The sequence below is a fragment of the Drosophila melanogaster genome, chromosome 3L (assembly GCF_000001215.4).
Source record: "Drosophila melanogaster chromosome 3L".
Classification (NCBI taxonomy): domain Eukaryota; kingdom Metazoa; phylum Arthropoda; class Insecta; order Diptera; family Drosophilidae; genus Drosophila; species Drosophila melanogaster.
Window position 1 is genome coordinate 1230858 of NT_037436.4, and position 25440 is coordinate 1256297.

Consider the following 25440-nt stretch of genomic DNA (forward strand, 5'->3'; position numbering starts at 1 on the left):
GATATCAGTTTAGGAACTTACTGAACTTTCTTAATCTTCCCTAGATTTCTCAACACGTTCATTGAGAGCGCCGTAAGCATTCAGCAGCGTCTGTACATCCAGGCTGAGCTCTTCCAGGCGGGATTAGATGCCAGCACCTTGGCTCGTACCATCTCCTCCTCTTCGCCCTGGTTGGATGCTCTGAAGATCGAGGTGAAGCGCTTCAACGAACTCCATATTGACGTGGACCAGATGATAACCCGGGCAAGGGATGCGGAGCGGGTGCGCAGCCAAATGGTGATTCTCGAGCGAAGGGTTCAGATTCTGCACGAGGAGAAGGCCGTGCTGACGTCCATGGAGCGGCGACTCCAAGAGCGATGTGCCGAATTGCAACGTGAGATCTTCCGGCTGCAGGGCACGCAGCAGCAGTCTAAGTTCAAGCCCGTTGAGTCCTCCCATCAGCCAGTGGCCCTTCCTCGTCAGGTACCACCACCCAAGAAAAACAAGCAGAACAGTTCGGAGCACGAGGACGAGGGCATCAGCAGTTCGGAGACGGGTGCATCCCTGAGTCCAGTGCCCATTCTGATACTTCCCTCCAAGGCGAAGCCATCGCGAAAGGTTGTCGAGGAGGATGAGGACGATGCCGCTACCATTGAGGATGTCATCGAGGAGCTGGACAACATTGTAAGTGAGGCCGAAAAGCAGATCAGCAGCCAGACGAGCAGTGTAACACGGCCAAAGATGCGCCACCATCGTCCGGTCGAGAAGGAAATTGTGCCGGTTAACATCGTACCACAGCCTCCCAGAAAATCTCGGTCCTTGGCACATCTGGTGCCCCGCACCGATTGCTCCGATCAGGAGGGATCGGACTATGGAATGGTTCTACACCAACCAGCAGATCCCGACGCCGCTGAGCGACTAGCGGCCATGCAAAGCTTCTTCGACGAAGTGGACTACGATGCTCCAGAGACAGATCAGCCTGCTGCCTACCAAATGGAATCACCAACGCCGGACATGCCAGAGGCGAATGCCACGGCCACGGCGTACAATGCGAGCACAAATCGAGAGTTGCTGGACGTGATTATGAATGCGCGGCATGACGATCACGATCCCACAATGCAGGCCCTGCGGAAAAGTGTCCAGGATGCGGCGCCCGTGACAATTCCCCATCACCCGGTGAAGGTCAAAGCACCGGCACCACCGCCTCCGACTCCGCCAGCCCAGCAGTTTAACGGGGTCTTCTTCATGACCGGCATGAACACACCTCAGAAGTATCCCAAGCCAGACATCTCGGCTGCCCTGCAGGCCAGGAGAGTCACCAAGAACGTGGAGCGCCTGGAGGCGGCCTTCGCCTCAGCGCATCCGGAAGCCCTCAACGAAGCAGCCATCGGAAGGGAGAAGTCACGCAGCAATCAGCAGATATACTTCACCAGTAACCTGGCGATGAGGATGCACGATCACTCTGGCTTCGCCAATTCCAGCGGTGGGCAGATTCAGGGTCCAACCCTCCGCACTCGATCCCACACCCAGGGGTCCATGTCAAAGGTCACGGATCTGCCATCCGGCCTCTACTAAGCGATACTCCACAAGATACTCTTAGAGATTCCAGAGACTCTCCAGCTCCTGTGCAATAGCAACCCACTCCTAGGTTACAACAGCCCATCAGATCACCGTATTTATAGAACACTTAATGGTATTTCCATGCATTATAAACACGTTTCTTATGCAACATCTCGAGATAACTGCAGCCCAGACTAGGTTAGTTACGGTGGCAGCTTCAACCGGGTATCTAGCCAGTAAGATTTAGTATCGTAGTTCATGTCTAGCCTAATTGATTATTTTCCATTGAATAAAGTTCTTAAACTAAAATCAAACCCTTCTTTTGGCTAATGGCAGCCGAGTACATAAATCGGCAAATCAAATACTTAATAGTCAAGGTAATACGTTTTCTTGCCTGCTAATCACTTATGAGATTAGTCGGATCTTATCGCTTTACGCTTTAAGTATTTAAAGTGTTGACCAGTTGGAAGTGCATTTGGTTAGTCTGCAACTGATAGCGCTGCCAAAATGAGTGGAAGTTCTCCCAATTCCATAAGGCCTCTGCCGCCGGGTCTGCAAAAAGTGGCCATCGAAGAGCTGAACGAAGTGCCAAGTCGTGTGGAATCGGACATTGCTGCTCTGAAAGAATGGCTACAGAAGCAGCCCCATCTCTGCGCCTGTCTCGAGGATCAGTTCCTGCTTAGTTTTCTTAGGGGATCGAAGTTTAGTCTGGAGAAGGCCAAGCAGAAGATTGATCGATTCTATAGCCTGCAAGCGGTCATTCCGGAGGTTTTCAACGATCAGCGATTGGTTGACAATGCCCAGGTGTTGGAAATTATTCGACTGGGGTATGTAAATCCACTTTGCGTTCTCTAAACTCCAAATATTTCTATCCCTGCAGAGTGATCTTGCGCATTCCCCTCGATGAGGAGGATACTGGACCAGCCGTGACTATTATTCGAGCTGGCTCCTACGACATCAATAAATTCAAGTTCCAGGACATCATACGTGTGGGCTCCATGTTCGGTGAGATCATGATGCTGGAGGATGACAATGCCTCCGTCAGTGGCTACCTGGAGATCATGGACATGAGTGGAGTGACGGGTGCAAATCTGTTTGCCCTCCAACCCCAACTTCTCAGCAAATTCTCGGCCTATGCGGACGAGGCTATGCCAACGCGTCAGAAGGGAATCCATTTCATCAATGTGCCCAAGGCATTCGAGACGGGTTTTAAATCACTGCTTGGATGGTTTCCGGGAAAAATCAAGGAGAGGGTAGGACAGTGCAGTTCTAGGAATATGAATATCTTTACAACTCCCTTTCTTTTAGGTTTCCGTTAGCTCCGATCCGGAAGCTATTTTCGAGCGAGTTCCTAAGCACTATCTTCCTGAGGAGTACGGTGGCTCAAAGGGCACCATGAAGGATATCACCGACCAGATGGAGGCAAAGCTCTGTAGCTATCGCAGCTACTTTGAGGACTGTCAGCATTTCGGAGCCCATGACAAGTTGCGCGAGGAAGCCTCAGTGCTGAACCCAGACGAGAGTCACTTTGGCGTGGATGGCTCTTTTCGCCAGTTGGTCATCGACTGAATCGGCTAAAATACCTGTATACTTACTTACCTGGGCCATAAACCTAAAATAAATGTTTTCGATAAGCTCACTCTTCTTGGCGACTACTTCAATGTGTGGCTATCAGCTCTCAGTCGATTCAGCCTTATCGATTTCGGGTCGAATCGCAAAACTAACTGGGTGAAAAATCAACACTCGTTCATCGACCGCCAAGAAGAGAGGAACAAGATGCCGGCCATCCGACCACTGAGTCCCGAGCTCCAAAAGACTGCGATTGAGAACCTGAATGAGGTGCCTAATAAGTTGGATGACGACATCGCCGCCCTGAGGGATTGGATTAAGCAGCAACCCCATTTGAAAGCCCGCACAGATGACCAGTTCTTGGTGAACTTCCTGCGCGGCTGCAAGTTCAGTTTGGAAAGGACCAAGTCGAAGATCGACAGGTTCTACACACTACGCACCAAGTACCCAGAGTTTTATTTGGGTCATAATGTCGATGTGGACAAAGCACTGGAGATATTCCGATTGGGGTGAGCTGGAGAGATGCAAATCCCAGAAATGTTTTGTCTAACCCACTTCATTAATCTTTCTCCAGCACCATAGTTATTCTGCCACGTCCTCTAAACGATAATGGCCCGCGATTGGCTCTGCTGCGCATGGCCTGCTATGATCCCAGCAAATACACCCTCCAGGAGGTGAATCGAGCTGCTGGTCTCATGCAGCAGATTATGCTCGACGAGGACGATGTGGCCATTGTGAATGGTTTAATATCCATTCTGGATCTGTCCAATGTCACCACCGGGCACTTCCTGCAGATGTCACCGTCCTTCGCCAAGAAGATGACCGTTTTTCAGGAGGAGGCCCTGCCCCTGCGACCGCAGGGAATCCATTTCATTAATACGCCCAACGGATTTGACACCATCTTCAATATGATCAAGCCCATGATGTCTAAGAAGCAGCAAGGACGCGTAAGTAACCCCAACTGCACCAAGCAAAGTTGGAAGGTAATTGAAGTTCTCTTACACCGCCAGCTCTACGTTCATGGAAGCAAATGGGAGGCACTCTACAATCAGATTCCCAAACAGTATTTGCCAGTGGAATACGGAGGGGAGAACGGATCGATTCCGGAGCTGCTGCAGCAGTGGGAGCAGCGTATTCTAGCCTACCGGAATTACTGGGAGGAGGAGAAGAACTACGGAACCGATGAAAGCCTCCGAGTGGGTCAGCCTGTTGACTTCGAGAGTCTTTTTGGTCTGCAGGGCTCCTTCCGGCAATTGAATGTGGACTGAAGTGTCAAGCCCTCCTAACCCTGCTAAATTGCTTAAAATAGTCTTAGCTGCAGCTCTTATCTAAGGTAACAAAGGTAATGGTTGTACACCAGTCGATTTGTGATAAGCATAGCGCTAAGAGCATAAAAAACAAGCCGAAAACTTAGCACAGCATGTAATAAAGATAGTTAATTTTATATTCAATTACACGTTAACGAGTTTATGATTTTCATTTAAAAATTGTAGATTAAGTCCATGCATTGCTTATCAGTTAGACCACCTGTAGCAGCAGATTAATTGATTCCTTCAATCAGATAGACACCATAATCAAAACACAAAGTGCGACGACTGAGAGAGCCAAACAATACAAAACAAACGACGACCAGAGAAAAGCCGAAAATAAAAGTTTTTCCAAAACTATATATCTACGGAAGACAAGAGAACTTCGCGTTAGACCAAAAATAAACCCAATTTCCCGAGCGATCCGTGGAGAGTCCATCTGTAGCTGCGATCCGCAGTAAGAATTTGTGGCTCGTACGGATCGGTGCTTCTTTTCTCTGTACGGATCCCATCGGATATAGAATCGGAAACGGATTGTTAGACGGAAGACGGGAGAGTGCGGGCAAAATATACAGCATGGAACTTAATGTGGAAAACTGAAAAGTTTTCCTCAGTGCGAATCAGAAGGCGATCAGCGATCGGTAATCATCATTAACAGCAGTCCAATGCCCAATCCCGATGGGCCCATAATTCACCAGCGCTAATTGCCCACATGAAATCGAAGTTCATAATTGCTCGGACATGTTATGTAGTCCGCATCTATAAGCAAGAGGAACCAGCAGAGTTCTCGACAGGCGTGGCACGAGATTTGACGATGAGATGAATGCCCCGCCGGGCGGCGGCACCCAAAATAGTCTCATGGAGTCGAGTCTTCCGCACCTGATCCCCTTGGCTCTTCGGCCTTGCCCCAGCAACCCAAATAAATAAATATTTGGACAAATAAACATATGTGCCGTGGAGCTTTGTCTGGTTTACCTTTTGGCTTCTCGGTAATTGCTCCTTTGGAGATTACCAACGATTTCTGAAACGAACGCCATAGAAGGCGTGTTTATTCGCAGGCATAATTTTAAACATTATGTAGCATTCCCATTAAGGTTACTACAATATATTACTTCGGAGAGGCACTCTCAAACAACTCTTCATCTCAACAACAATTTACAATTTCTAAGGGTATTTGCCAGGCCGACCTCCAAACATTTTCGTCCCATCCTTTATTTAGTTTATTTTGCCTTTCATAATTCACAGCCAACCGAGCGGCAAATTAGCCAAAGGAAGGAGGAGGCCAGAGGAGGGTGACCATGTCGGGTAGGCGGGCCCAATCTCTGCCGGCGCACATGTTGGAGCCAGCGAAGCCGCAACGCGGACGCTGTGTAGCTGCCATCTGCTTCTCGTGGAAGGTGCTCACCTGCATTGTGTCCCATGTGCTGCTCGTGCTTCTCGTGGTTTCCTATTGCGTGGGCGGTGCCTACCTCTTCCAGCATCTCGAACGACCCCACGAACTAGAGGTGAGTGGGTGATTTTGCTGGAAGGTCTCAAATGCTAAAAATCCAAAATCCCCATGCAGGTGAAGCGAGACATACAGAATCTTCGCGTTAATCTCACGGAGAATATCTGGCTACTGTCCGACGACGCAGTGGTCCTAAGGGAAAGCGATTGGATGGCCAATGTCAGCAAGCACCTGGCCAATTTTGAAAAGCAAATCCTTACGGCCATCAAGGCCGACGGCTGGGATGGCGACGAGGATCTGCGCAAGTCCCAGTGGACCTTTGCCGGATCCCTGTTCTACTCGATTATTGTGATAACGACCATAGGTGAGTATGTTTTTTTTAAGCTTATGGATTGAGTTCTTCAAAGTCATGTGTGAGTAAACATGGGAATTTATTTGCTTAGTCTATACGTAAACTATGCCTACACTAAGGTGACTACTTCCAACTCAGCCTAAGGGAAAAAGGAGGGTTGAGTGGGAAAGTAATAGCTTCAGTTCCATATCTTTAACATAACACCTTCCACTTCTAAAACACGAAGCTCTAGACCTTCTTACTGAGCTTATCATTCACTTTTCTGGGTGACGCTGCCACACTCTTAGCACTCTTACCATCGGCCACAGCTGGCGATTTCTCGTCATAGCCGAAGCCTCCTCCTAGAGGTGGAAAACTTCCACCGTATCCGAGTCCACCGTTGCCTACTCCAAGTTGACCTAAGCCCAGTCCTCCTGCCAGACCATAGCCCTCGGTGTACTGAGGTCCACCGAACTGTTGGTTTGCTGGGTACTGTCCCAATCCTGGGAACTGGGCACCTGCGCCCGCGAATTGGCTTCCACCGAAGTCGCCACCTGGATAGGAGCCGTAAGGGTATTGCCCATTGCCAGGAAATTGGTTGAGGCCAAGTCCATTACTGGGGAAGTTGTTAAACCCACCACCCACGCTGGCTCCGGGGAATCCAGCTCCGGGAAGTCCCTGTCCTACTCCTCCGTATCCGCCTGGATATCCACTAATGCCATTTTGAGCTCCAGAGAATCCACCATAGCCTGGCTGATAGGGAGTGGGGTATAGCTGCGGTCTCCCTATGATTCCGGTGGGTCCGCCAGGTCCGACTAGCACTCCGGGGTTTCCGTTATAGCCTCCAAGTCCTCCGAACTGTCCGGCATTGGTCTGACCACCGTATGGATTAAACTGACGGGTGCCTACGTTGGGAGTGTCCGATGACCTGGTGGGCTCCACATCGGCATAGTCCTCTATCTCATCATTCTCCGGTTCGCCCGGAAAAGGTCTTCGAGTCGTGGGCTCCCGCCTCAGCTTTTCGTCGTACGAGTTCCTTATGGGGGAACTGCGATTGATGTCCCGAAAAGAGCGCTCCCTGCGATTGTAGGACCTCCAGACCCACTGATCTCGATCTCCATCCGAAGACTTAGCCGCCACTGATCCAAGAAGGCATAGGACGATGATGAGGCAATAGCTTGGCATGATTGGCACGCTTTGTTCGATTACACACTGACCCGATTTTTGCGCTTGATCGCGGCAAGCTCCCGCAACAGAATAGTTCGAAAATGCGACCGGCACACACTACTTATATAACCGCACCCGAGAACCAAAAAACAAATACAACCGCCAGAGACATCAGCGGCGATGACGACGCACAAACTCAGTCAAGCGACGAGGGCAGCCGCAGGTATTCGCATTCGGCGGCTGCCCGACCAATGAATCAACGATCGTGCCAGACAGAAATCTTCAGAGATCTGTGGCCCAAGTCTTGGCCCACGTTGATTCACCTGAAGCGCGACCAGACCGCAATCCGCCCAGGAACCAATGAGGCAAGCGGATGAGTCGGACAATTGGTTTTGTCCACACAGCGATCACGTTGAAATCGCATAAATCACGGTAATTGACCACCACCGATCGACCTAAAAGCTTATTCCTGGGAATTTCCATGAGTTGGAAAACATATGCTTGCTTCCTTTGCAGGGCGGGAGTCACAAGTCAAAGATTCAGCTCGGACACAGTCAGGTGAGCAGCCAGCACGTGGTTGACCTCTAAAAATGGGTTCATTCGGGTGGTGATGGCTTTCAAAGGGAGCGAGGGTGTGTGGAGCGTGTCAAATGAAACCAAAAGTGGATTGCTGCCATCCAATTGTTTGTGGTCAAAACAACAGCAAGGTCAAACGCCACTGACCGATCGTGATTATCTTTTCTGGCATTTCAGATTTTTAGATTTTAACGATGGGAATTTCTCATTATTAGTATACCCTAACACACAGGGGGTGTTGGTGATTAGTGATTACTCATAAAAGGGGAAGTGGTGCATGGAAGGTTTTCAATCGAAGGCCTTAAGCAAACCCCAAGAACTCTATAAACTCTCCTACTTTAAAAGTATACAGAAACCTTTTTCACTTTAACCCACTTAGAGCATTCAACTTTTCGGCTTTCGAGTGGAAGTATTTGGTATAAATCAGTTTATTAGCTCTGGCTGTTGATGATGGGAGCTTAGTTTTACGCTTTTCGTCTGCACTTTTCCCCGATATGGATTTACGGCTAGCACACAAATGGGTTTAGTGACCGACGCCCATCAGATAGAACCCCGCGAAGAGGGGCACAGAATGCTATCTACGAATTTGCACACTTCCGTAAAGGCCAAAAGCGGCAGACTTGAAATGCCATGTTTGCTATTTCGAAGCGATAATGGGCTTGGCATGAACAAAAAGAAGTACATATGGATTGGGGATTGGGCCTTAGCGGGTCTTAGATTCATTAGTATTTCAAGAACTTTGCGGTCACGAGGTTGAAGGTGAAAGGTGACTCAAAATCAATCTTACCTATCTGCGAAAGAGTAATTATGTGTTCCTTGTCATTCTCTGGACAGGCTATGGTCACATATCGCCGCGTACGGATTGGGGCAAGGTGACAACGATTTTCTACGCCATTGTGGGCATTCCGCTGATGCTCATCTGCTTGTCCAACATTGGCGATGTCATGGCCACATCATTTCGGTGAGTTGACATCGATGAGCTGAGAACTAAATGAGTATGTTTTCATACATATATTCCAATATAGGTTTCTGTACTGGAGAATATGCTGCTATGTGTGCACCCGCACGGCCAAACGTCCGAGGAATGCCCGATCCCGGCAGAGATCGATGCGCTCTCAGCGCCATGCCCGATCCCAGCCGCCGCCCTCGTTCCGGCGCTCCATGAAGATGACCCAACGGTCTGGGAATGACTCGGGTCTGGGTCCTTCCATGGGTCATGCCTATTCAGATCCCGACCTGCGCACCATGGGCCGGGGCTACGATGACCGCGAGTTCGGACATCGGAGCAGTGGAGGCGGACGCAATCGTCGTCAGCAGCAGCAGCAGCATTTGCATCACGATCCTCGCCAGCGTCACACCATTTACGGAGATGGGTACGAAACTCAGACCCTGAACAGATCCAACCGCTACAGTAGCCGGCAAAGACAACGGGATCGGATGAGGGACAGACACACGGTAGAAAGGGAGCGCTACTCTCGATCCCACTTGGATGCTGGATCCATTGAGGACTTCGGTGACATGCAACCTCCTGCGAAAAGAGCTGCCAGTGTGCGATCGGTTCGATCGCCACACAATCAGGAATCTTCCAAAGCGTCCAGAGAACTGCATCGTCTTCACTCGGCACCTGGGAGAAGTAGGGCCAAGTCCGTGGATCCCAGGCACGTTTCTTCACATTACGAAGACGTCGACGAGGACGTGGTGAGGAAAACACCAATTATACCAAATAGGTATGCTTTAGATGACTTCGGGGGCAACAGAAGACAAGCAGCTCCAAGGAGTCAATCCATGCCCAGATCTGCTCACCAAAGGCAACGCCAGAAGGACAGAGAACGGGAACGATCTCCACAGCCGCCACCGCAGAGCTCCTATCGCCAACAGCATGATAGACGAGCTGGAAGTCTGGGCAGGCAATCATCTCGCTATGGCAACCATCTCGAACTTCCCGACTATGATGCTCCACCGCCGGGACGGGACCATCGACGGGATAGGCGTGGTCACTCCCAGGGTCGCTACGAGGACTACGTGGAAGAGAGCTTCGATGAGGGATCCCTTTACGGAGACAATAACTACGAGGATTATCCGCCTGAGCGCCACCACTCAAGGAGTCGAGAACCAAAAAGAAATCGCCGAAGAGAGCGGGCTGAACGTTTGCCCCCTTCCCCGAGAATCATGTCACCAATGGGATTTCCGGTCCAGCGGCAAATCCGTCGGCGACCCAGCTACGATTACGACGACGATGACTCTATGTACGGGGATGAGTATGGGGACTATGGAGATCTGCTGCCCAAGGATCGACCTGTCCCCATTTGGTTATGCGTCTTTCTGGTAGTGAGCTACATCCTTGGCGGAGCTGTTCTTTTTGCGTACTGGGAGAACTGGTCCTTCTTGGATTCCGCCTACTTTTGCTTCATTACACTGACAACAATCGGTTTGTGTTTATCCCAATTCCTTGCGCACTCTTTTCATCTGCTTTTGCATTACAGGATTTGGTGACTTTGTCCCCGCGAAAGGAGTCAAGGACGAGTCGGAGCAGTCCATCGCCTATTGCTCGCTGTACCTTCTTTTCGGCATTGCCTTGTTGGCCATGAGTTTTAACCTGGTCCAGGAGGAGTTCATTGCCAATGTGAAGGAGGTAGCCCGCCGTCTGGGCATTCTTAAGGATGATGACGACGAGCAGGATGAGGATTAGTAATAGATAGATAGATAGTTATGACATCTGTTTTTTCCTAAATATGTTGGATGCTCTAATTATAAGGAACACACTTTGAAAGATGGATATTTAATATGTTTAAATGTTTTATGAAAAAAAACTTCAACAAATTTAAATTCACAAACGAGAATATGATAAGTAAAATAGTTAAGATTATATTAATTATAAAGCGCTTCCTTGGAAGGCATGACATCATTAAAAAACCAAATTCACTTCTTCCCTAAAAAATAGTATCGAAGTTTAAGAATACCTTCTGATATATCTTAAACCTGCACTTGAACTAAAGATTTCCTTAACTTTACATAGCATACTGAGTTTATTTAAATAATAAATGTACGAAATTCCAAAGATTGATATACAGATAAAATGAATATCCAGAAGAGCCAAACAAACACAGCGATCCGAAATCCACTAACATAAACGGGTTACTGGGAAGGGGAGACTACTACTGTCATCGAATGCAATCAGGCTACGTTTTCTTTGTTGTGCTAAAAATATTGAAAATAAAAGCAATGATAATATATCCCCACCCTTTATTTGTTAAGTCATTAGCGGACTTGCACTTGACTTACCCTGACGAAGGCGGGAGAACCTCGAGGTGACGTTTTACTGGGTGTCAGGGAACGTGACAACGAGCTGCTGCGTTTTCCACCAGTAGCTACGGGTGGCTTTAGGGCGTTCGAATTGGAATTGCGGGTGGTGCCGCACCCACGCTTCACGGTGACACCATCCACGGGCTCAATGGGCGTGGAGTTCATTATGGTTTCAGTTTCGGACAGCTCCTGGACGGAATGCATGGAGACGTCATGCTCACCCTCGCTGCACTACGGATTGGAAACATAAAAGTTGGTGCTTTTCAACATACAAGGTTGAAGGATTTTAGGTTACCTCATCTATAGTGGCCGTGGTGTCCAGATCTGACCAGTCCAGCTCTTGGCGATAGCGCCTCACAATTTCCTGATGTGGCGACGTGGCCACGAGGGTGCGCGGATAAACGAAATCCCTTTTGGAGGGCGTGGTCCCAGTTGGGGCGTACGTTTTCAACTCCGACTGTTGGAAGCGTACAAGCTCTTGCTCGCAAATTTGCAGCTGCTGCCGTTGGTGTTCAGCATGCTCCGAGAACTGCCGGTTCGACTCTTGGACAAGATCAGTGGCTACAGTGGCATGGCCTATGAATCGCTGTCTGTCCTCGGTGATAAGCTGCTGCCTTGCATCCACCATCTGTTCCAAGTTAACTTCGGTTTTCTCCTGCACCGCCTCAAGCTGCTGCTTGCTCTCTTGGCAAATAATTTCCACCTGATTGTGGTGCACTCGAACGGAACCAACATTCTCATTTGTTTCCTTTTCGTATTTCTGGTTGAGATTCTTCATGTGCACCTGAAGCATCGAACAGTTGGCAACGCCTTGGTCCAGACAAAGCATTCCCGCCTCCATTTGGCTGGTGAGCTCCGCTTGTGCGGATTGGGAAGCTTCTATGCCCAACTTTTGGTAGTCTTGGATACCAGACTTAATATCATCGATGCGATGATTTCTCGTCAGTCGACTCTCCTCCATCTTATTAAGATGTACGGACATGCTGATGCTATTTTTGGACCGCAAGTTCTTGATCTGTTCCATCTGCATCATCATGGACTCAAGGAGAGCATCCTCCTGCTGCGCCAGAGCTCGTTCATTCGCCAACTCCTCTTGAAGATTCTGCAGTTCCTCCGCATCTGGCAAACTCATTGCCCCGAGCTGCTCCAACTTCTTGTGCATTTGCTTCGCATGTTCTTCCACAGACTGTAAGCTGCTGTCAATTATGGTGGCGAACTTTTCCTGCATAGAGTCCAGCATGGCTTTGTGCCGCTGGTTGTTTTCCTCGATCACCTGCAGGTTAGTCTGAATTTCTTTGCTCATCAAAAGCTGTTGCTGCTGCATCTGCTCCATCAGCTTGGCGACAAATGCCTGAGAGTGCTGATCGCTGATCTTCATGACTTCTCCTATTAACTTATTATGGAGGTTGGTCTGATCCTGTAGCGATTGGGCACACATCTCCTTAAGCATTTCGATGCTTTTGCTGGAATTTAGTGCAAGGCGTTGGCTCACATAGCTCGAGTTTACTGGAGATTTATAAAATTTTACTTATGTACAATAATATACAAATTGATTTCTGTAGATAGCTTACCCATTTCCTGGCTTAGCTGCTCCTTGAGGGCTGCCTGCTGATCCTGATACAAGTTCAGGCTGCCACCGATCATTTCCAAATTATCCTGCATACGATCTTTGAACTGATCGCAAGATCGGCGAATCTTCTCATCCAACTCACGCCTTCTTTCGATGGTTCCGTGCAGCTGATGAGTATCATCAGTGGCCAGATCAGCAGCGGCTAGGATCTCCTGAGCCTGTGTGGTCAAAACCTGCTCCGTTTTCATATGCGAGGCCACCAACTCCTTTTTTTCCTTGTATCGTCGCTTGGTCTTGGTCAGCACTTTCTTGGTCAGGAGCAAAGTACCCTTCGTGTTCAGTAGGTTCTCCTCGGTCTTTTTCAGCTCCTGCGTTTTCTCCACAAGACTCATGCTCACCTCACTGAAGATCTTCTCCTTGTTCTGGAGTTCGTCCTTCAAAGCCTTGAGCAGCAGCATTTTCTCGTTAAGCTCGCGGTTCTGGGATTCTAACTTCAAAGTTATCTCCCCGTAGGTTTCCTCGGCCAAATAGATGCCATTCTTGTCCCTGGCCGCCATAAGATCTCTTTTAAGCTTGTCGATTTCTTCGGTGTATTCCTTGAGCACAGTCTTTTTGGTCAGCTTCTGATTGACTTCGGGCTTGTTTTGAATGTTCTTGGCGCGATGAGCGTACTCTAAAGTGCTCAGGGTCTCCTCGATGTCCTTGTGGCCCGGCGATATGGTGGCTATGATGGAGGTCTTGGTCCTGCCACCCAGAGATTCTTGCAGCAGTCTAGTCAGCTTTGATTCACGATATGGAACGTGAGGAGCGCGATCGACCAAAGCGGTAATTACTCTACCGAGAGTCAAGAGGCTCTGATTGATGTTTACTGTTTCCCGCACACGTATTCCCTTTTCATTCCCAGCCTTGGAAACATTTTCACTGCCCGCCAGATCCACCAGATTCAGTTTACCGATTTTCAGCATGTCCTCTCCTTCGATGCCATTCTCCCTGATGTGCACAACTATAGAAAATACAGTGTGGGAGCGTGAGGACTGTGCATTCATCAGCGTAGTGGCTGTTTTGCGACGCTCCTTTCCCTTCTCCAGCAGCTTGTACACATCATCCTTGCTGTGCACTGGTATCTCCTCCAGGCCCTGGATAATCACCGATCCCTTCTTGGTGCTGTCATCGAAAATGCGTATCTTGGTGGTGTCATCGGTGGACAGTAGATCGCACAGCTCCTCATTGTACAGTTCCAAGTAGGAAATGCGCATAGTGTACTCCACCTCCATCATGCGCAGCTCATCGAAAAGGTGACTCAGAGCGCGCGGTATGATGCCAATGTCAGAGTCCTAAGCGGGAAGACAAATTGGAAAAGGTTAGATTAGCGATTCTTAGAAAAGAAAAACTGGTTTCGATGGCCTTGAGCCAGATGGCTAAGAATGGCAAAGACCTTTTTTGTTTGGTTAAACTGCGAAAGTGAGAATGTAGGGCCCTACGCTGATATGGTTGATATGGTTTTGATTTGAATTTTTGTTCACTCACATCTTCCCAGGAGGATTTCAGTTCGGCAGTCTCGTTGCCCACCATGGTGTGGGTCTTCCCTGTGCCCGTCTGGCCATAAGCAAACACCGTGCAGTTATAGCCATTGAGGACCTCCTCGATCAGCGGAGACACCACGACGGAGTAGACATCGCACTGCTTGGACTCGGGGCCAAAACTGCGGTCAAAGGTGAACTTCTTGGTGAGCTTGGAGTCCAGCGTGTGGCGGGTGACCACTTCCCGTGGTCCGACCACATCCACGACTTCGGCCGAGCGGATGCAACGTTCCCGAGAATTAAGGGGTCTACAAAAGATATAGAAGATATATGTAGATCTTTTTAAGGGGTTTTGGTTACATATACAAACTCACCTGACGCGCACATACACCTGGATGTTTTGGTTGGACTTCTTTTGGGGCTGGCGCGACGTATTCCCACCAGATATGTCCATATTGATCAATTGAAACAATTAATTGTGGTTTTAGCGCGTACAGTCCAAAAAATGACGCCTGTCGCGTGTATCGGTATGCGTGTGTGTGTGTGTTTGATTCCTGGAAATCCTTGTGCTTCACCTTCCACCGAGCCGAATGCTGATAACTGTAACTACTATTTACAGAAGGCTGGCGTGGAAAACCAATTTTCGCACTATTTCCAATGAGAACAGAGAGAAGCAGCGTCTTCAGTTGTCCGTTCAATTTTAAAATAATGCGCAAATAGTGTGACCGCAACACGGCACCCTGAAAATACCAACATCGAAAAATACAAGTATTGGAAAACTACAGAATGTTCAAATTATTTGAATTAAATAATTTTTTATCTTTTATTTGTTCTACATTAAACCATTAAATATGTATAGTAAACTCTTATTATCAAATAATCCCGACTAGGCTATGTGGTGAAGAATGCCCTGCCTCACGAGAGACTCCACCTGAGCTCGGGGCAGATAGTGCTGGCTGTTCTTCTTCAGGTGGATCACCTCGCCGTCGTCCAGCTCGAACTTCCCATAGTCCTCCATGCAGCGCACCTCGATGTAAAGTGACTTGGGCGGACGCAGATTGTTGCCCGTCTGGCCATAAGCAAACACCGTGCAGTTATAGCCATTGAGGACCTCCTCGATCAGCGGAGACACCACGACGGAGTAGACATCGCACTGCTTGGACTCGGGGCCAAAACTGCGGTCAAAGGTGAACTTCTTGGTGAGCTTGGAGTCCAGCGTGTGGCGGGTGACCACTTCCCGTGGTCCGACCACATCCACGACTTCGGCCGAGCGGATGCAACGTTCCCGAGAATTAAGGGGTCTACAAAAGATATAGAAGATATATGTAGATCTTTTTAAGGGGTTTTGGTTACATATACAAACTCACCTGACGCGCACATACACCTGGATGTTTTGGTTGGACTTCTTTTGGGGCTGGCGCGACGTATTCCCACCAGATATGTCCATATTGATCAATTGAAACAATTAATTGTGGTTTTAGCGCGTACAGTCCAAAAAATGACGCCTGTCGCGTGTATCGGTATGCGTGTGTGTGTGTGTTTGATTCCTGGAAATCCTTGTGCTTCACCTTCCACCGAGCCGAATGCTGATAACTGTAACTACTATTTACAGAAGGCTGGCGTGGAAAACCAATTTTCGCACTATTTCCAATGAGAACAGAGAGAAGCAGCGTCTTCAGTTGTCCGTTCAATTTTAAAATAATGCGCAAATAGTGTGACCGCAACACGGCACCCTGAAAATACCAACATCGAAAAATACAAGTATTGGAAAACTACAGAATGTTCAAATTATTTGAATTAAATAATTTTTTATCTTTTATTTGTTCTACATTAAACCATTAAATATGTATAGTAAACTCTTATTATCAAATAATCCCGACTAGGCTATGTGGTGAAGAATGCCCTGCCTCACGAGAGACTCCACCTGAGCTCGGGGCAGATAGTGCTGGCTGTTCTTCTTCAGGTGGATCACCTCGCCGTCGTCCAGCTCGAACTTCCCATAGTCCTCCATGCAGCGCACCTCGATGTAAAGTGACTTGGGCGGACGCAGATTGTTGGTTAGATCAATGGGCAAGCCCTGGTTGTAGCCCGCACTGCACATGTAGGCAGCCAGGGACTTGGAGTAGTTGTTGAAGAAGGTGACCTCCGGTTCGCAGAGTGCCTGCTTGATGTCCCCGGGGATAATGGGTCCAAACTCCCACCTGAGGGCCTTGATCCTCCTGCACCGCTCGTATAGGTAGGCCAGCAGGCACCTCTTGTTCCTCTGGAGAGCTGCGTGCCTGAAGTTGAGCAGGGGCCACAGACTGCGATCCCCGGAAGCATTGTAGCTGGAGGCCTGGGCCACGTTCTCCTCGAATATCGCCTTGATCTCCTCCAGCACCTGGCGCACCCCATCGTCGTCGAAGGCGGGAATTGTCTGCGACGATCTCTCCAGTTCTTTTAGCAGGTCGAAGGCTTTCTCGCCGAACATTTTTGTTTGTCGGCTCATTGTTGATCCTCTCTGTTTTTCTTTGGTTTGGGGATCTAGTGATGGATTCGCGCCAAAATGTTCGTCGACTTGTGGTATCGATACTTGGTATTTCTTTTGGTATATTTCAAAAAATAACAAAAATTTCATCCTCAGTAGCCATGTTCCTTTAAAATAGATTTGAAACGGTGATTTATCAAAATTTAGCTTACGAGGCCCAAATTATGCCGTCCTAAGAGGAAATGCCATCCTGGTTAGATTGGTGCAACTGCGGGAGTGGAGTACCACATGCAAGTAAGTGGGTGTGAACATCTTAAAGTATCGAATATATTAGCTATTCGCTATTCGGCTATTTAGCCAACTGGTCCATCCCTATCACACACGTAGTGGCAAAGAGTTGGCCCAAAAATCAGATGAACTGCAATTTGTGTGTTAAATCAATAAAGAACGAGTAACCTCCTGATTGTGTGGCTGATTTTGGTGCTGTGCGTGTGTGACAGCGGTGATAGCGACAGTGAATCCCCGATTACAGGAAGTGAGCAGAGAAAGAGGAAGCAGCACTGGCTATAGCTATTAACCCTTATCCCATTTTTAACCCTTAGTCTTCGAAGTGGGCCAGCCACCGCCCCCGGAAATCATGGACAGCAGGGAGGAGAACGCCGTGTACGATGACATGAACCTGTACATCGCACCGCAGAGCTTCATCATCGAGCCGAATGGAGGAGATGAGTTGCTGGTCATCGGGCGCCACGACAAAGTCACCAGGGTTCAGCCAGCGAGCGGAGGTCTTGTGGCCAACCTTCGCCCCACCAGGAGGATTTGTGGTGTGCTGGGAACCATTCACCTACTGAGCTGCGACTACCTTCTGGTGGCGACCCACCGCCTCTTCGTGGGCGTGCTCAATGGCGCAGTTGTGTGGAGATTAGCGGGCTATGACATCATACCTTACATTCCGAATTCCTTCCAGCGCAAGGAGAACGAAAACTACTTGCGACTGCTACGCCAGACACTTGACACCAAGTTCTTTTACTTCTCCTACCGCTACGACCTTACCAATTCGCTGCAGCGACAGCGGGAGGTGGCACAATCGCGGCCTGAAGTATCCGGGTTGCTCCAGCGCGCTGAGCAGCGATTCGTTTGGAATGGCTATGTGCTGCGGCAGTTCAACTGCGATAAGATGGAGAAGTTCCAGCTGCCACTCGTCCTGGGCTTCGTGTCTATCAACCAGGTGCAGATCAACGGGCAGACATTCTTCTGGAGCATCATCACCAGGCGTTCCGTGCAGCGGGCGGGCACACGGCTCTTCTGCCGAGGCAGCGACGAGCAGGGCCATGTTGCGAACTTCGTAGAGACCGAGCAAATAGTGGAGTTCAACGGGCAGCTGACTGGATTCGTGCAGACACGAGGCAGCATGCCCTTCCACTGGCACCAGCTGCCCAATTTGCGCTATAAGCCACGACCCGTTCTGGTGCCGGGCAAGGATCATTTGGCCGCCTGCGGGCTCCACTTTAAGGAACAGATCCGGCTGTATGGCAACAATGTGGCTGTGAATCTAGTGGATCACAAAGGTGCCGAAGGCGAGCTCGAGGCGACCTATGCCCGCCTGGTTCGAGAAATGGGAAATCCACAAGTGCGATACGAGTCTTTCGACTTCCACAGCGAGTGCCGTAAGATGCGCTGGGACCGGCTGAACATACTCATCGATCGCCTCGCCCATGAGCAGGATCAGTTCGGTGTCTATCATGTCTTCGACGACGGCAAATTGGTGTCCACGCAGACTGGTGTCTTCCGAACGAATTGTATCGACTGTCTCGATAGGACGAACGTCGTGCAGAGCATGCTGGCCCGCAGGTCCCTCACTGCGGTGCTCCAGAAGCTGGGAGTGCTTCATGTGGGCCAGAAAGTGGAACATGCCTCCGACATTTTCGAGAGCATTTTCAAGGGCGTGTGGGCGGACAACGCGGATCTGGTGTCGCTACAATATTCCGGAACGTGTGCGCTCAAGACCGACTTCACCAGGACGGGCAAGAGGACCAAGTCTGGTGCCATGCAGGACGGCAAGAACTCGCTGATGCGCTACTATCTGAACAACTTCGCCGATGGCCAGCGGCAAGACAGCATCGATCTTTTCCTTGGAAAGTATCTGGTCAACGACAACGAGGGCGGTGCCGTGCCATCGCCGCTGGAGTCGAAGCATGGCTGGCGGTTCTTCACCTTCCCCTCGGTGCTGCTTGTGGCTGTGGCCATGTTCATGATCACGATGACCTATCCGGCCGAGTTTAACACGGAGAACCTGCTGTTCATGCTCTTCTGGGGCGCAATGATCGCTGTCAGTGCCACGGGCATCCTGCACTACGGCGTCGAGTTCGTGCAGTGGCCGCGGCTTTTTCCGCCCATCTCCTTTCGAGACCCATGACGTTAGTGTCGTCTAGCAGAGTCACTGGGAACTACCTCTGCAGCTAAACTGTCCCATTGCTCCGAGAAAGAACAATTGTAAACCAATTCTGTAATCGATTCGACTTCCTCTCAATTTCTGTTTTGTTTTATTCTGTTTTTGTTTAGTCTTAAAGCCCCCCCCAGTCCATTCCCTTCTGCAACTTGTTAGTCATTATATACACAGATCACTTACACTTAGGCGAGCTTCAGGCGGCTGGAAAAGGGGAATGATTGGGGTTTCGATCGGGAAGAAGTGGAGTTGTGAAGGCGCCGCTTATTAACTGCGATTAACTGCAATGTAGATCAATCACTTTTGTAGAACCATTTAATGACATTAAATAAAGTATTTTACGCATTGCTAGAAAACCTCAGACCGGCGTCTTTCTATCTACTTGTGGAGGTGAAATGTAATTAATGATATGGGTATATGGCGTTTATGACAACCATAAAAGATGGCCAGTAAAGGTTAAGAGTACAGGTTACCCAGAGGGTGTTAATCATATAAAGAATGTCATTGTTGATATTTTAGTAGGAATGCAGAGCTCTTAGCTTTTTATTTATATATTTTGAATCGTAGGCAGGCCTTTTACATTCAGTCGCATAGATCCATTTCGAAAATCAGTCTTTCCTTTTCGGCACGTCGTCAAAATCTGAATTCAAAATTCAACATATTTATTTTTCGTCAAAATTAGGTTTCAGTGACTGAAAATTTCTAAAAACGTTTTCAACACATAACAAATTCTTTGGTATAGTAATTTTGTCAAATTTCTAGTTTTTAAGCTTTTATATGAGAATGGACAAGTCGGAGAAACGCTCTAATCTTGCTGATAACTTCCTGTATATGTTGGAGTTCATGGTGGACGATCTGCTGATCACTCGTCCCAACCTCTGCGCTCCGGAGGAGTATCCCACTTGCACGGAGATCACGTTCCGTTCGGTTTTCCTGAACATCCGCGATCGGGAGAACGGAAGCTGTGTCAACCCCTGTTCGCCCAAGTGCGGCAAGTGCACCCTCTTCACGCTGGAATCGCCGATCACGGACGAGGACGTGATGCACATTCACGTTTACAAGAAGCGCACGGAGAGCTGCAAGTTCCTGCTCGGGCTGACCGAGCTGCCGATGAAGCCGATCTTCGATAGGGTGAAGAAGGAGTTCTATTCACAGAACATAAACTGGGAGAGTAACGTCGAGTCCCATTTGTCGCGAATGCCCAAGCTGAGGGGCCCCTGCAAGAAGGCCAATGACTGTGTGTGCTACGAGAGGAATAGGGAGCGGCGCGAACAGTGGTGTCCCACCTCAGAGCTGACCAAGCGGATGCTGCCGCTCTTCAACCTCTGCAAAATGCAGACGGGCAATATAGTGCTGATCCTGAGACTGGTGTGCAATGGGCCCTCTGTGGTATCCTCCTTCCCCGTCCAGAGACCAGTGTGCAAGGATCCCTGCAACTGTTGCTGTCCTTGCCCGCCCACTTGGCCTGCTCCCTGTTCGTCGCCATTCGATCCCTGCGATCCTTGCAAGACCGTGCCAGCCAAGAAGACATGAGTAGGAAATGCAGCTGCGAGCCTTTATATTCCGTACTCATTTAGTTGCCATAAGCATTTTTATTGTTTGACAAGGGATGCGCCTAGCAACTGATAATCATTCGCATATCTTAACTATAAATAAAGTATTTGAATAATTTTTATACCAATTCTGGTGTTTCAGTGACTTGAGGAGGCTATTGTCCATTATAATATAATTTAATATTAAAATTTATATATATGTTAGAAATAAGACCTTACTAGGCATTTTAGGCGTAATAAAATCTACATACAGACAGACTCATCTGCCTAAAAGACAATCTTAATATCGAAAATCAAGGAATCAAGTTTTCAAAATTCATCCGATTCCAGTAGCCCTCGCAAATCCAGTCGGTTTAGCAGTTCGAACACCACAGTCTCCCCGTCTGGACGGCCATTCAAAATCAGAATCTAAATTCAAATTTACTCACAAAATTTTTGGAAGTGCGAGTGTTCGGGCATATAAATTTCTAGTTTCGACAAAACAAAAGCCTAGCCAAAATTATTTCCTTTGAAAATGGACAAGTCTGATAAAACTGAGAAAACTGAGAAATCCGATAAGTCTGAGAAGCCAGAGAAACCTCCCAAGATTGCAGGAAACTTCCTCTACATGTTCGAGTTCGTAGTGGACGATCTGCTGATCACACGCCAGAATCTTTGCGCTCCGGAGGAGTATCCAACCTGCACAGAGATCACGTTCCGCTCGTCGGTTTACGTGAATCTCTGCGATCGGGAGGTGGGCACGTGTGTTAACCCCTGTTCGCCCAAGTGCGGCAAGTGCGCCCTCTTCACTCTGGACTCCCCCATTACGGACAAGGATGTGCTGCAGGTGCATGTCTATAAGAAGCGCACGGAGAGCTGCAAGTTCCTGATAGGACTGTCGGAGCTAAAGGTGAAGCCCATCTTCGACAGGGTGAAGGAGTCCTTTGACATCGAGAATCCTGACTGGGAAGACGCCATGCTGGGGCACATCGCCCAGCTGCCCAAGATGAAGGGTCCCACCAGCAAGGGCCTCCTGGACAACTGTGCCTGCTACGAGAAGCTGAACGAACGTCACGAGCAGTGGTGTCCCACATCGGAGTTGTCCAAGCGACTGCTGCCCCTCTTCAATCTCTGCAAGATGCAGACTGGCAACATAGTGCTGATCCTTAGATTGGTGTGCAATGGTCCGACCATTGTGTCCACGTTCCCCTTCAGCAAGGTCTGCTCCCGCAATCCCAAGTGCCCGGAGCCCTGCTGCGGTCCTTGTGGCCCCTGTGGTCCCTGCGGCCCCTGCCCACCACCTCCCAGCTGCGGCTCGTGCCCACCGCCTCCTAGCTGTGGCCCACCATGTCCTCCACCCTGCGACCCCTGCGATCCGTGCGATCCCTGCAGTCCCTGCTGTGGCGGCGGAACTGCCACCGGCGGGCCCATGGATAAGAAGGGCTGCAAGGGCTCGTGTGCCCAGCCTCCTTGTCGTCGCTGTACAATGGTGGATCCTTGTGCCAAGCGAGTTGAGCCTCCGGCAAAGTGCCTCAGGTACTACTCGTGCAATCTGGACAAGCTCTGTCCCTGTGACTACTGCGAGGACGAGTTCGATAGAGGTGACTATAATCTATCATCAGCATATATAAATGCTTCCTTTTAATGATGTAATGTATATACTTCTTCCCAGAATGCCCCACTGTTCCCACAAAGCGTTGCAATCTCTCGCCGATCGAACAAAAGCTGCAGAAATGCGGTCCCTGCGGCGGAATTCCACCGTACCCACGCTTCATCCAGGAGAAGATGCAGGCCGAGCTCTTGAACAAACCGGAAAAGGATCCCAAGAAGGACAAGGATGGCAAAAAGGGTGGCAAGGATGGAAAGGACGCAAAGGATGGAAAGGGTGGCAAGGACGACAAGGGCAAGAAGAAGCGTCAGGCTGGAGGTGCTGTTTGCCGCGTAGGAGACGAGAATAGTCCGTCCGCCGTCTACGAAGACTGCGATCCTGTCTGCGCAGGAGTCCTCCAGGCGACCAAGAAAATTCGGTACAAGGAGCCCACTGTCAGGTGCAACGGACGGGAGGAGGAGTACGAAATGGCCTGTGATGAAGGTGAGCTCATATATGTATGTATTTAGAAAACGATTTCAACTGGGATTTCGAGAATGCCAAGTAGGCTTCGAAATGAACAACAACACAAACGTCTCGTAACTCCAGCGAAACATTTAGTAACATCTAGTAGTCGGGGTGTAGAAGATCACTCGTTTAGCATTTGTTTTATACATTCGAACGGGAAATGTTGTCTGCCGCACAAAATACAGAAAAATAAAATCTTTCGTTGTTGTTACCCGAGTTTTGGATGGAAATTAAAACAGAGAATCAGTACGTCCGAACTATTTTTTTTCCTATCAAGTTAAAAAATTTTCGAAGCGATCCACTAACCCAAATTCAATTTTCATTTCAGCGCGAAAACGAGCTGTGCGGAAATTGCGCCACTTACTGGTGAAGTACAATATCCAAATTGAGAATTGAAGGCTTTCGGAATTGAGATTTCAGCTTGAGCCTAGTGAATAATTGTATTGACTTACACACTCAATCACTCAACCGCACAACATGGCCAAGAAGAGGGGAAGAAAGGGCAAGAAGGGCAAGAAGCCAAAGGTCGACTGCAAGTTCAAGATCACCAATGAGATGCTCAAGCCCATGAACGAGAGTAAGTACACGCGGATCCCTGCACCGAAGCTCGGGCTTAAGGATGATTCATCCCTTCCAATTGGTATCCTCAGATGTGGACGACTGTGATGGCTGCTGTCAGTGCGCCTGCGATTGCGACTGCAGTCCGGAGTTGGCTCCCTGCTTCATCCAGCCGACCAAGCCGGATCCGGGTCCGGAGGCGTACGACGAGTTCGAGGCCTGCCTCAATGGCAGCGGTCTGACCATACGCGTACTCAAGAACACCCACAAGGTGGAGAGCGTGATGGATGGCAGCGAGACTGCGCCCAATCTGGGCGCAGGCGATGATCCCTGCTATCGCGATGACCCCAATGACTGCGAGCCCGCAAAGGAGTCCTGCCTGCACGATATGCTCCAGCGCAGCTCCTTCGCTCGCAACCACATCAAGCGCCGGACCGGCGGCCGCATCATCAACCACCCGAACATCCCCAAGGTGCGAGCCAATATCAAGTACTCTGGGAACGATGCCTGCGAGACCGACAACTACTACGTGCCCTTCTCGAAGATCAAGGAGGCCTGCGACTTCCAGGAGGCCAAGGTCGACTGCTACCGCCAGCGACTCTGCGGCGGATCCGATCCCATCGTGCCCGCGCACTGTCCCGTCCAGAACCAGCGATCATGTTGCATGCAGGTCGAGCGGAAGGACATCATGGACACCATGAAGGGTGTCAATTTGGACACAAGGCGCAAGGGTATCGAGGTGAGTCCATCCTATATTCATTTGCGCAGCACTGAGTGGCCTAAGGAAATCCATATTTCAAGAATGTTCGATCTTAAATCATTAACCACAATCGCCGATCGCCTCCGCATTCCATTTTTTAAGTTCGCCAGTTACGTGTGCGGATGCGGAATGTGGATCGATTGGTAGTCCGTGACTTTGCCCCCCTAAACGTTGTTGCAGGTGGTGCAACTATGCCACTTCTGCCACTTCGGGAAGGCTTTCGATTGCCTCAATTGTGGGGCAGTTGCGTAACATCTGCCAGCTCCAAGTGTGGAGCACTCTTTTCAGTTTGCGGTGGCAATCCGCTACAGCTTTTTTATTTATGGTAATTTCTGCGAAAGATGCAACGCGTTGCATTGAGACTATTTTGGTTAGCTGTTGCATAGTATCTAAAAAGATTTGTCGCTTTTCTTATTTTTCAGGTTTGCTACAAGACCTGCGAGGAGACCGACAGCGACGTGTTCCTAGTAAAACTGGGAAGTAAGGCCAAGTCGCAGCACAAGAAGAATACCATCGAGATCGAGCTGCGGACGCCCAAGCAGCCCGTAACCCTTCCGATCAGCAAGGTGACCACGGAGACCTATGTTTCCGAGGAGATGCTAACCGGTGGCAAGAAGGGGAAGAAGGGCAAGAAGGGCAAGGGCAAGAAGGGCAAGGGCAAGAAGAAGAAGTAGACCAAGAGATCCGTAGGCGGATCCCATTCCCATCGACCGGACTTGACGCTTACCCTTTCGGAACACATCCTTTGGCATTTTGGAAGCGACTCTTTGAAAATTCACAGCAGCAATTATTGAAATTTGGCTCTGGTACTAACCCATTCATATTAACCCGTCCAGTAAGATGCACGAACACTCACTTTTTCGACTAGTTACGTAAATGTATGCTTTTGATTGAATTAAAATTAAGAAAAAAAAAAACAATAATTCTAGTCCCATTTATGATTAGTTGATCTGATCCCTCACTGATTGATCTGATGTAGATACCCTAACCCGCAGTAATCTGCTTGCAAGTGTATATGCCCATCTTCATTAAGGGCACTTAACTGCCCAGTCAAGGCCGCGGAGGTGTTTCATCTGCAATTGAGGCGGGTCTAAAAATAGCCGACAAAACCAATTCGCGATGCAGAACTCTGATGCCGATCCGATCCGATCCGACCATCTTCATCTATTGCACACCTGTAATTAAAAGCCAGAAATCTTCGCGGGAGGGAGCATCGAGGAGGAGGAAAAGCC

The 25440-nt window shown here is 49.2% G+C and overlaps 12 protein-coding genes and 1 long non-coding RNA gene across 19 annotated transcripts in view; 9 read left to right on the top strand and 4 right to left on the bottom strand.

Annotated features, from left to right (window-relative positions):
• The window catches only part of mwh (multiple wing hairs), a 31915-nt gene extending 30072 nt beyond the window's left edge, over positions 1–1843 (top strand). For all 3 annotated transcript variants that reach the window (NM_001274315.1, NM_001274314.1, NM_138238.3), the window contains one exon: positions 45–1843. In NM_001274315.1, the coding sequence (NP_001261244.1) occupies positions 45–1554 (1510 nt within the window). In that variant the 3' untranslated portion in view covers positions 1555–1843. The remainder of the gene's footprint in view (positions 1–44) is intronic.
• Positions 1844–2024: 181 nt separating this feature from the next.
• Positions 2025–3158, top strand: CG33965 (uncharacterized protein). The gene is made up of 3 exons (NM_001038894.2): positions 2025–2366; positions 2420–2792; positions 2848–3158. The coding sequence occupies exons 1-3, from the start codon at positions 2047–2049 to the stop codon at positions 3106–3108; spliced, it is 954 nt and encodes a 317-aa protein (NP_001033983.1). The 5' UTR covers positions 2025–2046; the 3' UTR covers positions 3109–3158.
• Positions 3159–3272: 114 nt separating this feature from the next.
• CG33966 (uncharacterized protein) lies at positions 3273–4563 on the top strand. Its single transcript, NM_001038895.3, has 3 exons — positions 3273–3617; positions 3683–4055; positions 4119–4563. The coding sequence occupies exons 1-3, from the start codon at positions 3316–3318 to the stop codon at positions 4374–4376; spliced, it is 933 nt and encodes a 310-aa protein (NP_001033984.1). The 5' UTR covers positions 3273–3315; the 3' UTR covers positions 4377–4563.
• Positions 4564–4614: 51 nt separating this feature from the next.
• lncRNA:CR45747 (long non-coding RNA:CR45747) lies at positions 4615–4845 on the top strand. Its single transcript, NR_124751.1, has one exon. It is a non-coding gene; the product is annotated as a long non-coding RNA:CR45747 (long non-coding RNA).
• Positions 4846–4868: 23 nt separating this feature from the next.
• Positions 4869–11168, top strand: galene. The gene is made up of 6 exons (NM_138240.2): positions 4869–5056; positions 5661–5920; positions 5980–6226; positions 8771–8897; positions 8962–10364; positions 10420–11168. The coding sequence occupies exons 2-6, from the start codon at positions 5714–5716 to the stop codon at positions 10623–10625; spliced, it is 2190 nt and encodes a 729-aa protein (NP_612084.1). The 5' UTR covers positions 4869–5056; positions 5661–5713; the 3' UTR covers positions 10626–11168.
• CG9192 (uncharacterized protein) lies at positions 6276–7462 on the bottom strand. The gene has a single exon (NM_138241.4). It carries the CDS (start codon positions 7376–7378, stop codon positions 6443–6445), a length of 936 nt encoding a protein of 311 aa, NP_612085.1. The 5' UTR covers positions 7379–7462; the 3' UTR covers positions 6276–6442.
• On the bottom strand, positions 10711–15053 carry Klp61F (Kinesin-like protein at 61F). The gene is made up of 6 exons (NM_057470.5): positions 14704–15053; positions 14337–14637; positions 12811–14143; positions 11535–12745; positions 11219–11470; positions 10711–11134 (listed from the first exon to the last, which is right to left on the bottom strand). The coding sequence occupies exons 1-6, from the start codon at positions 14781–14783 to the stop codon at positions 11111–11113; spliced, it is 3201 nt and encodes a 1066-aa protein (NP_476818.1). The 5' UTR covers positions 14784–15053; the 3' UTR covers positions 10711–11110.
• Positions 15054–15215: 162 nt separating this feature from the next.
• Positions 15216–16066, bottom strand: CG32318 (uncharacterized protein; the record flags this gene model as incomplete). Its single annotated transcript, NM_206230.3, has 2 exons — positions 15697–16066; positions 15216–15630 (listed from the first exon to the last, which is right to left on the bottom strand). The coding sequence occupies exons 1-2, from the start codon at positions 15774–15776 to the stop codon at positions 15216–15218; spliced, it is 495 nt and encodes a 164-aa protein (NP_995952.1). The 5' UTR covers positions 15777–16066.
• A 62-nt stretch (positions 16067–16128) lies between these two features.
• Positions 16129–16820, bottom strand: Psf1 (Partner of Sld Five 1). The gene has a single exon (NM_138242.3). It carries the CDS (start codon positions 16815–16817, stop codon positions 16209–16211), a length of 609 nt encoding a protein of 202 aa, NP_612086.1. The 5' UTR covers positions 16818–16820; the 3' UTR covers positions 16129–16208.
• Positions 16821–16959: 139 nt separating this feature from the next.
• On the top strand, positions 16960–19594 carry Sac1 (Sac1 phosphatase). Of its 2 annotated transcripts, none has more exons than NM_001202087.1 (2): positions 16960–17090; positions 17399–19594. In NM_001202087.1, exon 2 carries the CDS (start codon positions 17434–17436, stop codon positions 19210–19212), a length of 1779 nt encoding a protein of 592 aa, NP_001189016.1. In that variant the 5' UTR covers positions 16960–17090; positions 17399–17433; the 3' UTR covers positions 19213–19594. The 2 variants fall into 2 exon arrangements, with proteins under 2 accessions (NP_001189016.1, NP_612087.1); NM_138243.4 differs by lacking the exon at positions 16960–17090 and adding an exon at positions 17163–17331.
• A 244-nt stretch (positions 19595–19838) lies between these two features.
• Positions 19839–20921, top strand: Bfc (Booster for Crq). Its single transcript, NM_138244.3, has one exon. The coding sequence runs from the start codon at positions 20020–20022 to the stop codon at positions 20773–20775; it is 756 nt and encodes a 251-aa protein (NP_612088.2). The 5' UTR covers positions 19839–20019; the 3' UTR covers positions 20776–20921.
• A 233-nt stretch (positions 20922–21154) lies between these two features.
• On the top strand, positions 21155–25129 carry CG9130 (uncharacterized protein). 2 transcript variants are annotated; one of them, NM_001031925.2, is made up of 5 exons: positions 21155–22375; positions 22447–22866; positions 23219–23467; positions 23541–24187; positions 24631–25129. In NM_001031925.2, the coding sequence occupies exons 1-3, from the start codon at positions 21310–21312 to the stop codon at positions 23284–23286; spliced, it is 1554 nt and encodes a 517-aa protein (NP_001027096.1). In that variant the 5' UTR covers positions 21155–21309; the 3' UTR covers positions 23287–23467; positions 23541–24187; positions 24631–25129. The 2 variants fall into 2 exon arrangements, with proteins under 2 accessions (NP_001027096.1, NP_001027095.1); NM_001031924.2 differs by having other exon boundaries at positions 23219–24187.
• On the top strand, positions 21155–25129 carry CG9133 (uncharacterized protein). 3 transcript variants are annotated; one of them, NM_001031923.2, is made up of 5 exons: positions 21155–22375; positions 22447–22866; positions 23219–23467; positions 23541–24187; positions 24631–25129. In NM_001031923.2, the coding sequence occupies exons 3-5, from the start codon at positions 23368–23370 to the stop codon at positions 24880–24882; spliced, it is 999 nt and encodes a 332-aa protein (NP_001027094.1). In that variant the 5' UTR covers positions 21155–22375; positions 22447–22866; positions 23219–23367; the 3' UTR covers positions 24883–25129. The 3 variants fall into 3 exon arrangements, with proteins under 3 accessions (NP_001027094.1, NP_001027092.1, NP_001027093.1); NM_001031921.2 differs by having other exon boundaries at positions 23219–24187; NM_001031922.2 differs by lacking the exons at positions 21155–22375; positions 22447–22866 and adding an exon at positions 22996–23136.
• Positions 25130–25440: the final 311 nt, after the last annotated feature.

Bases quoted from the DNA above. Each gene is read 5' to 3' on its own strand.
- CG9192 (NM_138241.4), bottom strand. From the start codon at position 7,378: ATGCCAAGCTATTGCCTCATCATCGTCCTATGCCTTCTTGGATCAGTG.
- galene (NM_138240.2), top strand. From the start codon at position 5,714: ATGTCGGGTAGGCGGGCCCAATCTCTGCCGGCGCACATGTTGGAGCCA. The intron at 5,921-5,979 runs GTGAGTGGGTGA...ATCCCCATGCAG, and splicing joins AACGACCCCACGAACTAGAG to GTGAAGCGAGACATACAGAA. The intron at 10,365-10,419 runs GTTTGTGTTTAT...TTTGCATTACAG, and splicing joins CATTACACTGACAACAATCG to GATTTGGTGACTTTGTCCCC.
- Psf1 (NM_138242.3), bottom strand. From the start codon at position 16,817: ATGAGCCGACAAACAAAAATGTTCGGCGAGAAAGCCTTCGACCTGCTA.
- CG33966 (NM_001038895.3), top strand. From the start codon at position 3,316: ATGCCGGCCATCCGACCACTGAGTCCCGAGCTCCAAAAGACTGCGATT. The intron at 3,618-3,682 runs GTGAGCTGGAGA...ATCTTTCTCCAG, and splicing joins CTGGAGATATTCCGATTGGG to CACCATAGTTATTCTGCCAC. The intron at 4,056-4,118 runs GTAAGTAACCCC...TTACACCGCCAG, and splicing joins CTAAGAAGCAGCAAGGACGC to CTCTACGTTCATGGAAGCAA.
- Klp61F (NM_057470.5), bottom strand. From the start codon at position 14,783: ATGGACATATCTGGTGGGAATACGTCGCGCCAGCCCCAAAAGAAGTCC. The intron at 14,638-14,703 runs GTGAGTTTGTAT...TATCTTTTGTAG, and splicing joins CAGGTGTATGTGCGCGTCAG to ACCCCTTAATTCTCGGGAAC. The intron at 11,471-11,534 runs GTAACCTAAAAT...TCCAATCCGTAG, and splicing joins CCACGGCCACTATAGATGAG to TGCAGCGAGGGTGAGCATGA.
- CG33965 (NM_001038894.2), top strand. From the start codon at position 2,047: ATGAGTGGAAGTTCTCCCAATTCCATAAGGCCTCTGCCGCCGGGTCTG. The intron at 2,367-2,419 runs GTATGTAAATCC...CTATCCCTGCAG, and splicing joins TTGGAAATTATTCGACTGGG to AGTGATCTTGCGCATTCCCC. The intron at 2,793-2,847 runs GTAGGACAGTGC...CCTTTCTTTTAG, and splicing joins CGGGAAAAATCAAGGAGAGG to GTTTCCGTTAGCTCCGATCC.
- Bfc (NM_138244.3), top strand. From the start codon at position 20,020: ATGAGAATGGACAAGTCGGAGAAACGCTCTAATCTTGCTGATAACTTC.
- Sac1 (NM_001202087.1), top strand. From the start codon at position 17,434: ATGGACAGCAGGGAGGAGAACGCCGTGTACGATGACATGAACCTGTAC.